Source organism: Heterodontus francisci, chromosome 3, assembly GCF_036365525.1.
Source record: "Heterodontus francisci isolate sHetFra1 chromosome 3, sHetFra1.hap1, whole genome shotgun sequence".
In the NCBI taxonomy this organism is placed as follows: Eukaryota; Metazoa; Chordata; class Chondrichthyes; order Heterodontiformes; family Heterodontidae; genus Heterodontus; species Heterodontus francisci.
The window spans coordinates 199,866,121-199,881,597 of NC_090373.1; the positions used below are offsets into that span (position 1 = coordinate 199,866,121).

The 15,477-nt window shown below is 46.8% G+C and overlaps 1 protein-coding gene across 4 annotated transcripts in view; it reads left to right on the forward strand.

The window, feature by feature from the left end:
• LOC137366082 (cullin-9) overlaps positions 1-15,477 on the forward strand; it is a 413,970-nt gene that overhangs the window by 125,527 nt on the left and 272,966 nt on the right. For all 4 annotated transcript variants that reach the window (XM_068028163.1, XM_068028162.1, XM_068028164.1 and 1 more), the window contains exon 5: positions 7,819-7,960. In XM_068028163.1, coding sequence (XP_067884264.1) covers positions 7,819-7,960 — 142 coding nt within the window. The remainder of the gene's footprint in view (positions 1-7,818; positions 7,961-15,477) is intronic.

The following is a 15,477-nucleotide window of genomic DNA, read 5'->3' on the forward strand; positions in this document are numbered from 1 at the left end:
GAGACAGAATCACAGACTTGTTATAGTGCAGAAGAAGGCCATTCAGCCCATCGTGTCCACACCGGCTCTCCGAAAGAGCAATTCCCTCAGTTCCATTCCCCTGTCTTCTCCCCGTAACCCTGCACATTCTTCCTTTTCATATAACTGTCCAATTCTCTTTTGAATGCTTCAATTGAACCTGCCTCCACCATGTTCTCAAGCAGTGCATTCCAGACCTTAACCACTCGCTGCCTGAAAACGTTTTTCCTCATGTCATTTTTGCTTCTCTTATCAAATACTTTAAATCTGTGCCCTCACGTTCTCGATCCTTTCAAAAGTGGGAACAGTTTCTCTCTATCTACTCTGTCCAGACCCCTCGTGATTTTGAATACCTGTATCAAATCACGTCTCAGCCTTCTCTTTTCCAAGGAAAACAGTCCTAACTTCTCCAATCTATCTTCATAACTGAAATTCCTCGTCCCTGGAACCGTGCTTGTGAATCTCTTCTGTACTCTCTCCAATGCCTTCATGTCTTTCCTCAAGTGCAGCGCCCAGAATTGGACGCAATACTCCAGCTGAGGCTGAACTAGTGCCTTATACAAGTTCAACATAACTTCCTTGCTCTTGCACCCTATTAATAAAGCGCAGGATACTGTATACTATATTAACTACTCTCTCAACCTGTCCTGCCACCTTCAATGACTTATGCACATATGCGGCCAGGTCCCTTTGCTCCTGCACCCCCTTTAGAATTGTGCCCTTTATTCTATATTGTCTCTCCATGTTCTTCCTACCAAAATGAATCACCTCACATTTTTCTGCATTGAACATCATCTGTCACCTCTCTGCCCATTCCACCAACTCATCTATGTCCTTTTGAACTTCTGCACTATCCTCCTCACAGTTCACAATATTTCCAAGTTTCATATCATCTGCAAACTTTGAAATTGTGCCCTGTACACAGAGATCTAGGTCATTAATATATATATATCAGGAAAAGCAAGGGTCCCAACATTGACCCCAGGGGAACTCCACGACAAACCTTCCTCCAGCTTGAAAAACATCCATTAACCACTACTCTTTGTTTCCTGTCACTCAGCCAATTTCGTATCCATGTTGCTACCATCCCTTTTATTCCATGAGCTACAAGTTTGTTGTGTGGCACTATTTGTTCTAGACGTTTTCCCATCACTGAAGTTAAACTGACTGGCCTGCAGTTGCTGGGCTTATCTTTACACCCTTTTTTGAACAAGGGTGTAATGTTTGCGATTCTCCAGTCCTCTGGCACCATCCCTGAGTCTAAAAATTATGGTCAGCATTTGTGCAACTTCCACCCTCCCTTCCCTCAGTATCCTTGGATGCATTTCATCCGGTCCTGGCAATTTTTCCACTTTAAGTACAGACAGCCTATCTAATATTTCCTCTTCACCAATTTTAAGCCCTCTAGTGTCTGAATTACCTCCTCTTTCAATGTTGCCTGGGTTGCATCATCTTCCTTGGTAAAGACAGATGCAAAGTATTCATTTAATACCACAGCTATGCCCTCTTCCTCCATGTGTAAATCCCCTTTCTGGTCCCCAGTTGGCCCCACTCCTCCTTTTACCACCCTTTTACTATTTGTATGTCTATAGAAAACTTTGGGATTTCCTTTGATGCCAGCTGCCAGTCTCTTTTCATGCTCTCTCATTGCTTCTCTTATTTGCTTTTCACTTCCCCTCTGGACTTTCTATATTCAGCCTGGTTCTCAATATTATTTCCTACCTGGCATCTGTCATAAGCACACTTTTTCTTCTTTATCTTAATCTCTACCTCTTTTGTCATCCAGGGAGCTCTGGATTTGTTTGCTTTACTTTTCACCTTTGAGGGAACATACCTTAACTGTGCCCAAACTATCTCTTCTTTGAAGGTAGCCCATTGTTCATCTATTGGTTTTCCTGCTAGCTTTTGACTCCAGTTTATTCGCTCCATTCTTACCTCATTGAAGTTTGCCTTCCCCCAGTTAATTATTCTTACCCTGGATTGCTCTTTTCCATAGTCAGACTGAACCTTATGATACAATGATCACCATCCCCTAAATGCTCTCCTATTGACAGTTGATCCACTTGGCCCAAGAACCAAGTCTAGCAGTGCGTCCTTTCTCGTTGGACTAGCAACATACTGTTGTAGAAAATATTCCTGAACACGCGGGGAACTCTTGCCCCTCACTGCCTTTACACTACTATTATCGCCGTCTATATTTGGTTAATTAAAGTCCTCCATTAATACTGCCCTATAATTTTTGCACCTTTCTGTAATTACCTTGCAGATTTGTTCCTCCACGTCCCTCCCACTAGCTGGTGGCCTATAGACAACACCGAGCAATGTAACTGCACCTTTATTGTTCCTTAGCTTGAGCCAAATTGATTCTGACCTCAACCCCTCTGGGACATCCTTTTTCTCCAGCACTGCAATGCTCTCCATAATCAATACCGCCACCCCTCCCCCTTTTTTCCCTTTCCTATCTTTCCTGAACACCTTGTATGCAGGAATACTTAACACCCAGTCCTGCCCTTCTTTGAGCCAGGTCTCCATTATAGTGTAACATCATATTTCCACATGGCAATCTGCCCCTGTACCTCACCAGTCTTATTAACCACATTCTGTGCATTCACATACACGCACACCTGATTCAGACTTTATTACTTTCTCCCTTACTCTGACCTCACCTAATAACGTACTATTCCCTACTCTTGTGCTATCTATCTCCCCCAGTATTCTGTGCACCTTGGTATTCCTCTCTAATACTTGCTCCTGGTTTTGACACTCCTGTCTAGTTACCAGTTTTGTTTCCCTCCAATCTGAGCTCCCTCTCAGGTTCCCATCCCCCTGACAATTCAGTTAAAACACTCCCCAACAGCACTAGCAAATCTCCCTGCAAGCATATTCGCCCCAGTTCTGCTATGATGCATCCCATCCATCTTGTACAGGTCCCACCTGCCCCAGAACTGGCCCCAATGTCTCAGAAATCTGTTGCTCTCCCTCCTACACCAGTTCTCCAGCCACGTGTTAAATTGCTGAATTCTCCTATTCGTATGCCCACTTGCACGTGGGACTGGGAGTAATCCTGAGATTACTGCTTTTGAGGTCCTGTTTATTAATCTCCTTCCCAGCTCCCTAAAGTCTGCTTTCAGGACCTCACCCCCCCCCCCGCCCCCACTTCTTAACTATGTCATTGGTACCAATGTGAACCATGGCCTCTGGCTGTTCACCCTCCCCCAGAAGAATGTCCTGCAGCCTCTCCGTGACGTCCTTGACCCTGGCACGAGGGAGGCAACACACCATCCTGGAGTCATGTTTACTACAGCCAGTGACACTTCCTGCAAATGTTGGTCTAGGACACATGCTGCGTCCATGACTTCCCACGTGTCACAGGCTGTACATTCCACTCGGCCGAGCTGCCCTGCCTTACCTTAACTTTGCAGACTATTTATTATAAGTAGAATAGCTTACCAGGTACTCACCAAACAGCTCCTTCCACTACGCCGAAGCAGGAACCAAATACTGGAGGGTTAAAAAAGTAGAAAAAATGGAAAAGTAAAAATGGAGCACTTCTGTCCCCTTCACCAAACTCGAATCTCCACACTCAGACCCACGGAATGCAGATTAAAAGCTAATAGACCTTAGCAATGATAATAAAGCTTTACCAATACTAATAAACCTTACTATTAGTAAACCAGACAAATACTGATAAACCCTAATCATACTTAATATAGCTCATATACTAAGTTGCCCTAATTTGAACTAATATACTCACTGGTCTCTGTCTCTCTCACATTATTATAAATTATAAAATCCACGTTAGTTTTAATAAATTGATCAAGCCTTATTCTTCGTTTGATTTAAATTAAACTAGGGCGGCACAGTGGCGCAGTGGTTAGCACCGCAGCCTCACAGCTCCAGAGACCCGGGTTCAGTTCTGGGTACTGCCTGTGTGGAGTTTGCAAGTTCTCCCTGTGTTTGCGTGGGTTTTCTCCGGGTGCTCCGGTTTCCTCCCACAGCCAAAAGACTTGCAGGTTGATAGGTAAATTGGCCATTATAAAATTGCCCCTAGTATAGGTAGGTGGTAGGGAAATATAGGGACAGGTGGGGATGTGGTAGGAATAGGGGATTAGTGTAGGATTAGTATAAATGGGTGGTTGATGGTCGGCACAGACTCGGTGGGCCGAAGGGCCTGTTTCAGTGCTGTATCTCTAAACTAAAACCAAAAAAAAGCTAACCTGTCTACTCACCCCGGTGGCGATCTCTTTCCCTGCTCTCACTGTCGATTGTGACCTCACTCTGATGTCACTTTTCGATTTTTTTTTTTTTTTTTTTTTTTTTTTTTTTTTTTTCTTTCTTTCTTCACTGGTCCGCTCCCTCCGTGCTCCCCTCTCAGTCTGTCTGTCTCCATTCTCCGATTCTGTGCATTTGGCATGCTTTATAAACCTCCGCTCCCTCCGTGCTCCCCTCTCAGTCTGTCTGTCTCCATTCTCCGATTCTGTGCATTTGGCATGCTTTATAAACCTCCGCTCCCTCCGTGCTCCCCTCTCAGTCTGTCTCCATTCTCCGATTCTGTGCATTTGGCATGCTTTATAAACCTCCGCTCCCTCCGTGCTCCCCTCTCAGTCTGTCTGTCTCCATTCTCCGATTCTGTGCATTTGGCATGCTTTATAAACCTCCGCTCCCTCCGTGCTCCCCTCTCAGTCTGTCTCCATTCTCTGATTCTGTGCATTTGGCATGCTTTATAAACCTCCGCTCCCTCCGTGCTCCCCTCTCAGTCAGTCTGTCTCCATTCTCCGATTCTGTGCATTTGGCATGCTTTATAAACCTCCGCTCCCTCCGTGCTCCCCTCTCAGTCAGTCTGTCTCCATTCTCCGATTCTGTGCTTTTGGTATGCTTTATAAACCTCCGCTCCCTCCGTGCTCCCCTCTCAGTCAGTCTGTCTCCATTCTCCGATTCTGTGCTTTTGGTATGCTTTATAAACCTCTGCTCCCTCCGTGCTCCCCTCTCAGTCTGTCTGTCTCCATTCTCCGATTCTGTGCTTCTGGTATGCTTTATAAACCTCTGCTCCCTCCGTGCTCCCCTCTCAGTCTGTCTTTCTCCATTCTCCGATTCTGTGCTTTTGGTATGCTTTATAAACCTCTGCTCCCTCCGTGCTCCCTTCTCAGTCTGTCTCCATTCTCCGATTCTGTGCTTTTGGTATTCTTTATAAACCTCCGCACCCTCTGTGCTCCTCTCTGTCTGTCTCCGACTCTGTGCTTTTGGCATGCTTTATAAACCTCTGCTGCTCCGTGCTTCCCTCTCAGTCTGTCTCCATTCTCCGACTCTATGCATTTGGTATGCTTTCTAAACCTCTGCTCCCTCCGTGCTTCCCTCTCAGTCTGTCTCCATTCTCCGACTCTATGCATTTGGTATGCTTTCTAAACCTCCGCTCCCTCCGTGCTCCTCTCTCAGTCTGTCTGTCTCCATTCTCCGACTCTGTGCATTTGGTATGCTTTATAAACCTCCGCTCCCTCCGTGCTCCCCTCTCAGTCTGTCTGTCTCCATTCTCCGACTCTGTGCATTTGGTATGCTTTATAAACCTCCGCTCCCTCCATGCTCCACTCTCAGTCTGTCTCCGACTCTGTGCTTTTGGCATGCTTTATATACCTCTGCTCCCTCTGTGCTCCTCTCTCTGTCTGTCTCCATTCTCCGATTCTGTGCTTTTGGCATGCTTTATAAACCTCCGCTCCCTCCGTGCTTCTCTCTGTCTCTCTCCGGTCTCCGAGTCTGTGCTTTTGGTATGCTTTATAAACCTCCGCTCCCTCCGTGCTTCTCTCTGTCTCTCTCCGGTCTCCGAGTCCGTGCTTTTGGTATGCTTTATAAACCTCCGCTCCCTCCGTGCTCCTCTCTGTCTGTCTCCGACTCTGTGCTTTTGGCATGCTTTATAAACCTCTGCTCCCTCCGTGCTCCCCTCTCAGTCTGTCTCCATTCTCCGACTCTATGGTTTTGGTATGCTTTATAAACCTCTGCTGCCTCTGTGCTCCCCTCTCAGTCTGTCTCCATTCTCCGATTCTGTGCTTTTGGTATGCTTTATAAACCACTGCTCCCTCCGTGCTCCTCTCTCAGTCTGTCTCCATTCTCCGACTCTGTGCTTTTGGTATGCTTTATAAACCTCTGCTCCCTCCGTGCTTCCCTCTCAGTCTGTCTGTCTCCATTCTCCGACTCTGTGCTTTTGGCATGCTTTATAAACCTCCGCTCCCTCCGTGCTCCTCTGTCAGTCTGTCTGTCTCCATTCTCCAACTCTGTGCTTTTGGTCTGCTTTATAAACCTCCGCTCCCTCCGTGCTCCTCTCTCAGTCTGTCTCCATTCTCCGACTCTGTGCTTTTGGTATGCTTTATAAACCTCTGCTGCCTCCGTGCTCCCCTCTCAGTCTGTCTCCATTCTCCGATTCTGTGCTTTTGGTATACTTTATAAACCTCTGCTGCCTCCGTGCTCCCCTCTCAGTCTGTCTGTCTCCATTCTCCGATTCTGTGCTTTTGGTATACTTTATAAACCTCTGCTGCCTCCGTGCTCCCCTCTCAGTCTGTCTGTCTCCATTCTCCGACTCTGTGCATTTGGTATGCTTTATAAACCTCCGCTCCCTCCGTGCTCCCCTCTCAGTCTGTCTGTCTCCATTCTCCGACTCTGTGCATTTGGTATGCTTTATAAACCTCCGCTCCCTCCATGCTCCCCTCTCAGTCTGTCTCCGACTCTGTGCTTTTGGCATGCTTTATATACCTCTGCTCCCTCTGTGCTCCTCTCTCTGTCTTTCTCCATTCTCCGATTCTGTGCTTTTGGCATGCTTTATAAACCTCCGCTCCCTCCGTGCTTCTCTCTGTCTCTCTCCGGTCTCCGAGTCCGTGCTTTTGGTATGCTTTATAAACCTCCGCTCCCTCCGTGCTCCTCTCTGTCTGTCTCCGACTCTGTGCTTTTGGTATACTTTATAAACCTCTGCTGCCTCCGTGCTCCCCTCTCAGTCTGTCTGTCTCCATTCTCCGACTCTGTGCTTTTGGCATGCTTTATAAACCTCCGCTCCCTCCGTGCTCCTCTGTCAGTCTGTCTCCATTCTCCGACTCTGTGCTTTTGGTATGCTTTATAAACCTCCGCTCCCTCCGTGCTCCTCTGTCAGTCTGTCTCCATTCTCCGACTCTGTGCTTTTGGTATACTTTATAAACCTCCGCTCCCTCCGTGCTCCCCTCTCACTCTGTCTGTCTCCATTCTGCGACTCTGTGCTTTTGGTATGCTTTATAAACCTCCGCTCGCTGTGCTTCTCTCTCAGTCTCTCTCCGGTCTCCGAGTCTGTGCTTTTGGTATGCTTTATAAACCTCCGCTCCCTCCGTGCTCCCCTCTCACTCTGTCTGTCTCTGGTCTCCGACTCTGTGCTTTTGGTATGATTTATAAACTTCCGCTCCCTCTGTGCTCCTCTGTCAGTCTGTCTCCGTTCTCCGCCTCTGTGCTTTTGGTCTGCTTTATAAACCTCCGCTCCCTCCGTGCTCGTCTCTCTGTCTGTCTCCGGTCTCCGACTCTGTGCTTTTGGTATGATTTTTAAACCTCCGCTCGCTGTGCTCCTCGGTCTCCCGTCTCGGTGCTTTTGGCAGTCTTTTTAATTCTCTGCTGCTGTTGTGCTCATCTCTCGGTCTGTCTGTCTCTGGCCTCCTGTATGAAAGGATGACAGGTGGTAAGAAATCGAGTTCTGAGGACTGTGTTTTTCATGCTGTTAGTCCAAGCACTTTTTTGGGGCTGGAGATATGACTCGACCTTCCTCTCAATTTATTAAACCATATTCCTCTTTATTTTCAGGTTTTCTGGCACCAGTTGAACAAAACATATTGGGTGTACTGGCACATGATTGAGATCATTGGGGATGGATCAAGTGGGCAGGTGGAGAAGGAATCGCAGGAGAAAGCTTCTTCACTGGCTGAAAACCTTAAATTAACAACAGGTAACTGTGAGCAAATAAAACCACATTCTGCCTGACTTACGCTGAGATAGTGTCCCAAGGGCAATGGCAACAGTCAAATAAGTGTCCAGTTTTTTAATAAGATCCCAGAGAGGTTGTTTTGCGAGATGAATGGATTTTGAAGAGAATAGCAGCTGCAGGCGCTCCTGTTATTACTGGGCATTACCTGTGAATGTAGCTCACAGCAGGAGACAATGGATAACGAAAAGGCACATGACCTACAACTGTTTTTACCCCTTCACACCCAGTTTCATTGCGGATAATTGTAAAATCTCTACTGCTACCCCAGCTGAGGTCAGCTAATGTGAGGCAAGTGGTGAATCACTTGGGACATTTTGACAGTGTCTTCATCCACCAGACTGCTGGCAGTTCTTTGCTGAGAGTGGTGAGAATGTGGAACTCGCAATTGCATGGAGTGGTTGAGGTGATTAGCATAGATGCATTTAAAGGAGTCAGAATATGTTGATAAGGTGAGATGAAGTAAAATGGGAAGATGATCTTGTGGAGCGCAAATAACATTGATCGGATGGGCTGAATGCCCTGTTTTTCAGAAATGTTACAGTGCAGAAGGAGGCCATTTGGTCCATCGTGTCTGCACCGGCTCTCCTAATGAGCAATACATCTAGTGCCACACCCCTGCCTTCTCCCCGTTACATAGGAACAGGAGTAGGCCATTCAGCCCCTCGAGCCTGTCCCGCTATTCAATGAGATCATGGTTGATCCGCAGCCTAACTCCATATACCTGCCTTTGGCCCATATCCCTTAATATCTTTGCTTCACAAAAATCTATCTATCTCAGATTTAAAATTAACAACTGTTCTAGCTTCAACTGCTGTTTGTGGGAGTTTTCTCCAAACCTCTACCACCCTTTGCGTGAAGAAGTGCTTCCTAACATCTCTCCTGAATGGTCTGGTCCTAATTTTTAGACTATGCCCCCTAGTTTTAGAATCTCCAACCAGTGGAAATAGTTTATATTTATCCAGCCTGTCTTTTCCTGTCAGATCACCCCTTAACCTCCTAAATTCTAGTGAAAACAGGCCTAATTTGTGTAATCACTCCTTTGTAAGTTAACCCCTGTAGTCCATGTATCATTCTTGTAAACCGACATTGCACTCCCTCCAAGGCCAATATATCCTTCCTAAGGTGTGGTGCCCAGAACTGCTCACAGTACTCCAAGTGGGGTCTAACCAGGGTTTTGTACAGCTGCAGCATAACTTCTGTGTCTTTATACTCCAATCCTCTGGATATAAAGGCTAGCATTCCATTAGCCATTTTAATTATTTTCTGCACTTGCTCGTGGCATTTTAAAGATCTATGCACCTGAAACCCCAAGTCTCTGTGGACATCCACTGTACTTAACCTCTTCCCATTTAGAAAGTACCCTGCTCTACTATCCCTTTTGGTCCAAAATGGATAATCTCTCACTTGCCCGCATTGAAATCCATCGGCCACAGTTTTGCCCACTCACCTAGTCTGTCAATATCTCTTTGCAATTTTATGTTATCATCTAGACTGCCGCCTAACTTTGTATCATCAGCAAATTTGGATATATGACTTACTATGCCATCATCCAAGCCATTAATGAATAATGTGAATAATTGAGGCCCCAACACATATCCCTGCGGGACACCACTAGTCACATCCTGCTAATCGGAGTACTTATCTATTATCCCCACTCTCTGTCGCTTACCACTCAACCAACTTTCTAACCATGTCAATAATTTTCCCTCAACTCCATGGGCTTTTACCTTAGTTAACAGTCTCTTTTGTGGGACTTTATCAAATGCCTTCTGGAAGTCCATAGAAATAACATCCATAGACATTCCCCTATCCACTACCTTAGTTACCCTGTACATTCTTCCTTTTCATATAACTGTCTAATTCCCTTTTGAATGCTTCAATTGAACCTGCCTCCATCACATTCTCAGGCAGTGCATTCCAGACCTTAACCATTCACTGCGTGAAAAAGTTTTTCCTCATGTTGCTTTTGCTTCTTTTACCAATTACTTTAAATCTGTGCCCCCTCGTTCTTGATCCTTTCACGAGTGGGAAGTTTCTCTCTATCCTGTCCAGACCCCTTATGATTTTGAATACCTCTGTCAGATCTCCTGTCAGCCTTCTCTTCTCCAAGGAAAACAGTCCCAACTTCTCCAATCTGTTTTCATAACTGGTTTCAGGGATGAGGAACTTCATTCTTGTGAATCTTTTCTGCACCCTCACCAGTGCCTTCACATCCTTCCTAAAGTGTGGTGCACAGAACTGGCTGCAGTACTCCAGCTGAAGACGAACTAGTGTCTTATACAAGTTCAACATAATCTCCTTGCTCTTGTACTCTAGGCCCCTATTAATAAAGCCCAGGTTACTGTATGCTTTATTAACCCCTCTCTCAACCTGTCCTGCCACCTTCAATGATTTATGCACATAAACACCCAGGTCCCTCTGCTCCTACACCCCCTTTAGAATTGTACCCTTTATTCTATATTGTCTCTCCATGTTCCTGCCAAAATGAATCACTTCACATTTCTCCACGTTGATGTTCATCTGCCACCTTTCTGCCCATTCCACCAACTTGTCGTATGTCCTTTTGAAGTTTTACACTGTTCGCCTCCTCAGTTCACAATGCGTCCAAGTTTCTACAAACTTTGAAATTGTGCTCTCTACAGCAAGGTCTAGGTCCTTAATAATTATCAGGAAGAGCAAGGGTCCCAACACTGATCTGTGCTGCAAAACTCTATCTAACTCTGTGTTGTAGTATGGCAGGTAGCCCAAGCATTGAGAGTGCAAACCCCTGCCAGGACAAATTGTAAAATTGATCTCATTAAACAGGCAATATGTAGGTTGGCACCTTGAAAATGACAGTGAGAGCTGCCAGGTGTCAGAAAGCTTCAACTGGGTCACTAATGTCCTTCAGGGAGGATTTTGGCACCCCTACCCGGCCTGACATACATGTGGCTCTCTCTTGCTGGCCCCTGGCTGGGGGCTGCGGGCCCCCCCCTGCCGGCAAGTTCCAGCAAGTTGGAATGAAGTTTAACTTTTGCTTGTGTTTTTGCAGCCCAGCCATTGTAAGTTAAAGCCCAGAATTTGAGTGTGTGATCTCTTATCTGCCCTTTTGGTGATGCCTCCAGCTGTTGTCTTAATTTTGGATTTCCTTTATCAGATACAGTTGCCAATTGTTGACTATCCCTGATTAATCCCTGCCATTCCAAGTGGAGACTAGTCACCGCCTGCCATTCGGGAAAAGACCCATTTATTCCTACTCTTTGTTTCCTGTCTGCCAACCAATATTCTATCCATCGCAATACACTACCCCAATCCTATGCGCTTTAATTTTACACACTAACCTCTTCTGTGGGACTTTGTTGAAAGCCTTCTGAAAGTCTTAATAAACAGCATCCACTGGCTCCCCCTCATCAACTCTACTAGTTACATCCTCGAAGAATTCTAGTAGATTTGTCAAGCATGATTTCCCTTTTGTAAATCCATGCTGACTCTGTCCGATTCTACCATTGTTCTCCAAGTGCTCTGCTATAAAATCTTTGACAATGGACTCTAGAATTTTCCCCACTACCGACGTCAGGCTGACTGGTCTATAATTCCCTGATTTCTCTGTACCTCCCTTTTTTAAATAGTGGGGTTACATTAGCTACCCTCCAATCTGTAGGAACTGTTCCAGAGTCTATAGAATCTTGGAAAATGACCACCAATGCATCCGTTATTTCTAGGGCCACTTCCTTAAGTACTCTTGGATGTCGATTATCAGGCCCTGGGGATTTATCGGCTTTCAATCCCATCAATTTCCCCAACACCATTTCTCTACTAATTCTGATTTCCTTCAGTTCCTCTCTCACTAAACCCTGTGTTCCCCAACATTTCTGGTATGATATTTGTGTCCTCCTTTGTGAAGACAGAACCGAAGTATGCATTTAGTTGGTCAGCCATTTCTTTGTTCCCCATTATAAATTCCCCTGTTTCTGACATTTGTCTTCAATCTTTTTCTTTTCACATACCTATAGAAACTTTTACAGTCAGTTTTTATGTTCCCTGCAAGCTTACTCTCGTAATCTATTTTTCTCTTCTTAATAAACCCCTGGTCCTCTTTTGCTGAATTCTAAACTGCTCCCAATCCTCAAGTCTGTTGTTTTTTCTGGTGAATTTATATGCCTCTTCCTTGGATCTAATGCTATCTCTAATTTCCCTTGTAAGCCATGGTTTGGCTACCTTTCCCGTTTTACTTTTGCGCCAGACAGGAATAAACAATTGTTGCAGTTCATCCATGCGCTCTTTAAATGTTTGCCATTGCCTATCCACCTTCATCCCTTTAAGTAACGTTTCCCAATCCATCATAACCAACTCGTGCCTCATACCTTCGTAGTTTCCTTTATTATGATTCAGGACCCTAGTCTCAGAATCAACTATGTCACTCTCCATTTTGATGAAGAATTCTATCATATTATGGTCGCTCAGCCCCAAGAGGTCTCGCACAACTAGACTGTCAATTATTCGTGTCTCATTACACAATACCCAGTCTAGGATGGCTTGATCTCTAGTTGGTTCCTCAACATATTGGTCCAGAAAACCATCCCGTATACACTCCATGAATTCCTCCTCTACGGTATTGTGACTAATTTGATTTGCCCAATCTATATGCAGATTAAAGACACCCACAATTACAGATGTTCCTTTATCGCATGAGTCTCTAATTTCCTGTTTAATGCCATTCCCAACATCACCACTACAGTTTGGGGGTCTATATACAACCCCCACTAATTTTTTTGCCCCTTAGTGCTTCTCAGCTCTACCCATACAGATTCCACATCGTCAGAGCTAATATCCTTCCTTACTATTACGTTAATTTCCTCTTCAACCAGCAATGCAACTCCACTACCTTTTACTTTTTGCCTCTCTTTCCTAATTACTGAATACCCTTGGATGTTCATTTCCCATCCCTGCTCACCCTGCAGCCATGTCTCCGTAATCCCGACTATATCATATCCGTTTACATCTATTTGTGCGATTAATTCATCCACTTTATTGCGAATGCTACATGCGTTAATGCACAAAGCCTTGAGGCTTATCTTGTTAACATTACCTGTCCCCTTCCTGCAATTTTTCACTGTGGCCCTGTTTTATTCTGGCCCTTGATTTCTCTGCCTATCATTTTTCTTATTCCCCTTACTATCTTTTGTTCTTTGATTCCCCCCCCGCCCCCCATCTTCTGACTCCTTGCAAAGTTTCCCACCCCCCTGCCATTTTAGTTTAAACCCTCCCCAACCACTCTAGCAAATACCCTCCCAAGGACATCAGTCCCGGTCCTGCCCAGGTGTAACCCGTCCAGTTTGTACTGGGCCCACCTCCCCCAGCAGGGAAGGGAGAAACTTAAAACAATCACTGTACCAGACAAAAGGTGCTGGGAAAACTTAGACCTAAAGGCTGACAAGTCCCTAGGACCAGATGGCCTGCATCCTAGGGTCTTAAAAGAAGTGGCTGCAGAGAGAGTACAGGCTTTGGTTGTAATGTTCCAAAATTCCTTAGATCCTGGAAGGGTCCCAATAGATTAGAAAATACCAAATGTAACACCTTTATTCAAGAAAGCAGGAACCTATAGGCCAGCCAGCTTAACATCTGTCATAGCAAAATTAGAAGAATCCATTATAAAGGAGGTTTTTGCACAGGGTTGTCCAACGTTTTCGCGTGGGGTGGAAGCCACATTATAATATTTGTCTTACAAAGGGGGCCGGTGAGACAATTCGGAAAGATAAAGGCATTAAAAATGTATCTTACTATTAATCAAAACAACCAATGTGCATTTTTGTAAAGAAGCTTTAAATGAGAAGATTAACTTATTGACTTACCTTCTCATCACTATGTTGGACACTGATTTCGTGAGATACCTGGCATTTTTTTTACTGGCACTAGTAGTCAATGTCTCCCCCGCACACTTGTTATAGAGATGCAGAGTATTCCGGATAGATGTCCGTCTGTCAGGAGTGATCATGATCTTGCTGTCTCGGCCTGTGTTCCCCTCCTCTCTCTGTCACCCTTTCACTCCGTTATCTCTCCCCCCCCCCCCCCCCCACCCACCCCCACCCCCACCGTCCCCCCTTTCTCTCTCTGTCACCCCCCCTTTCTCTCTCTGTCACCCCCCCTTTCTCTCTCTGTCACCCCCCCTTCTCTCTCTGTCACCCCCCCTTTCTCTCTCTGTCACCCCCCCTTTCTCTCTCTGTCACCCCCCCTTTCTCTCTCTGTCACCCCCCCTTTCTCTCTCTGTCACCCCCCCTTTCTCTCTCTGTCACCCCCCCTTTCTCTCTCTGTCACCCCCCCTTTCTCTCTCTGTCACCCCCCCTTTCTCTCTCTGTCACCCCCCCTTTCTCTCTCTGTCACCCCCCCTTTCTCTCTCTGTCACCCCCCCTTTCTCTCTCTGTCACCCCCCCTTTCTCTCTCTGTCACCCCCCCTTTCTCTCTCTGTCACCCCCCCTTTCTCTCTCTGTCACCCCCCCTTTCTCTCTCTGTCACCCCCCCTTTCTCTCTCTGTCACCCCCCCTTTCTCTCTCTGTCACCCCCCCTTTCTCTCTCTGTCACCCCCCCCTTTCTCTCTCTGTCACCCCCCCCTTTCTCTCTCTGTCACCCCCCCCTTTCTCTCTCTGTCACCCCCCCCTTTCTCTCTCTGTCACCCCCCCTTTCTCTCTCTGTCACCCCCCCTTTCTCTCTCTGTCACCCCCCCCTTTCTCTCTCTGTCACCCCCCCCTTTCTCTCTCTGTCACCCCCCCCTTTCTCTCTCTGTCACCCCCCCCTTTCTCTCTCTGTCACCCCCCCCTTTCTCTCTCTGTCACCCCCCCCTTTCTCTCTCTGTCACCCCCCCCTTTCTCTCTCTGTCACCCCCCCCTTTCTCTCTCTGTCACCCCCCCCTTTCTCTCTCTGTCACCCCCCCCTTTCTCTCTCTGTCACCCCCCCCTTTCTCTCTCTGTCACCCCCCCCTTTCTCTCTCTGTCACCCCCCCCTTTCTCTCTCTGTCACCCCCCCCCTTTCTCTCTCTGTCACCCCCCCCTTTCTCTCTCTGTCACCCCCCCCTTTCTCTCTCTGTCACCCCCCCCTTTCTCTCTCTGTCACCCCCCCCTTTCTCTCTCTGTCACCCCCCCCTTTCTCTCTCTGTCACCCCCCCCTTTCTCTCTCTGTCACCCCCCCCTTTCTCTCTCTGTCACCCCCCCCTTTCTCTCTCTGTCACCCCCCCCTTTCTCTCTCTGTCACCCCCCCCCTTTCTCTCTCTGTCACCCCCCCCCCTTTCTCTCTCTGTCACCCCCCCCCCCTTTCTCTCTCTGTCACCCCCCCCCCCCTTTCTCTCTCTGTCACCCCCCCCCTTTCTCTCTCTGTCACCCCCCCCCTTTCTCTCTCTGTCACCCCCCCCCTTTCTCTCTCTGTCACCCCCCCCCCTTTCTCTCTCTGTCACCCCCCCCTTTCTCTCTCTGTCACCCCCCCCCTTTCTCTCTCTGTCACCCCCCCCC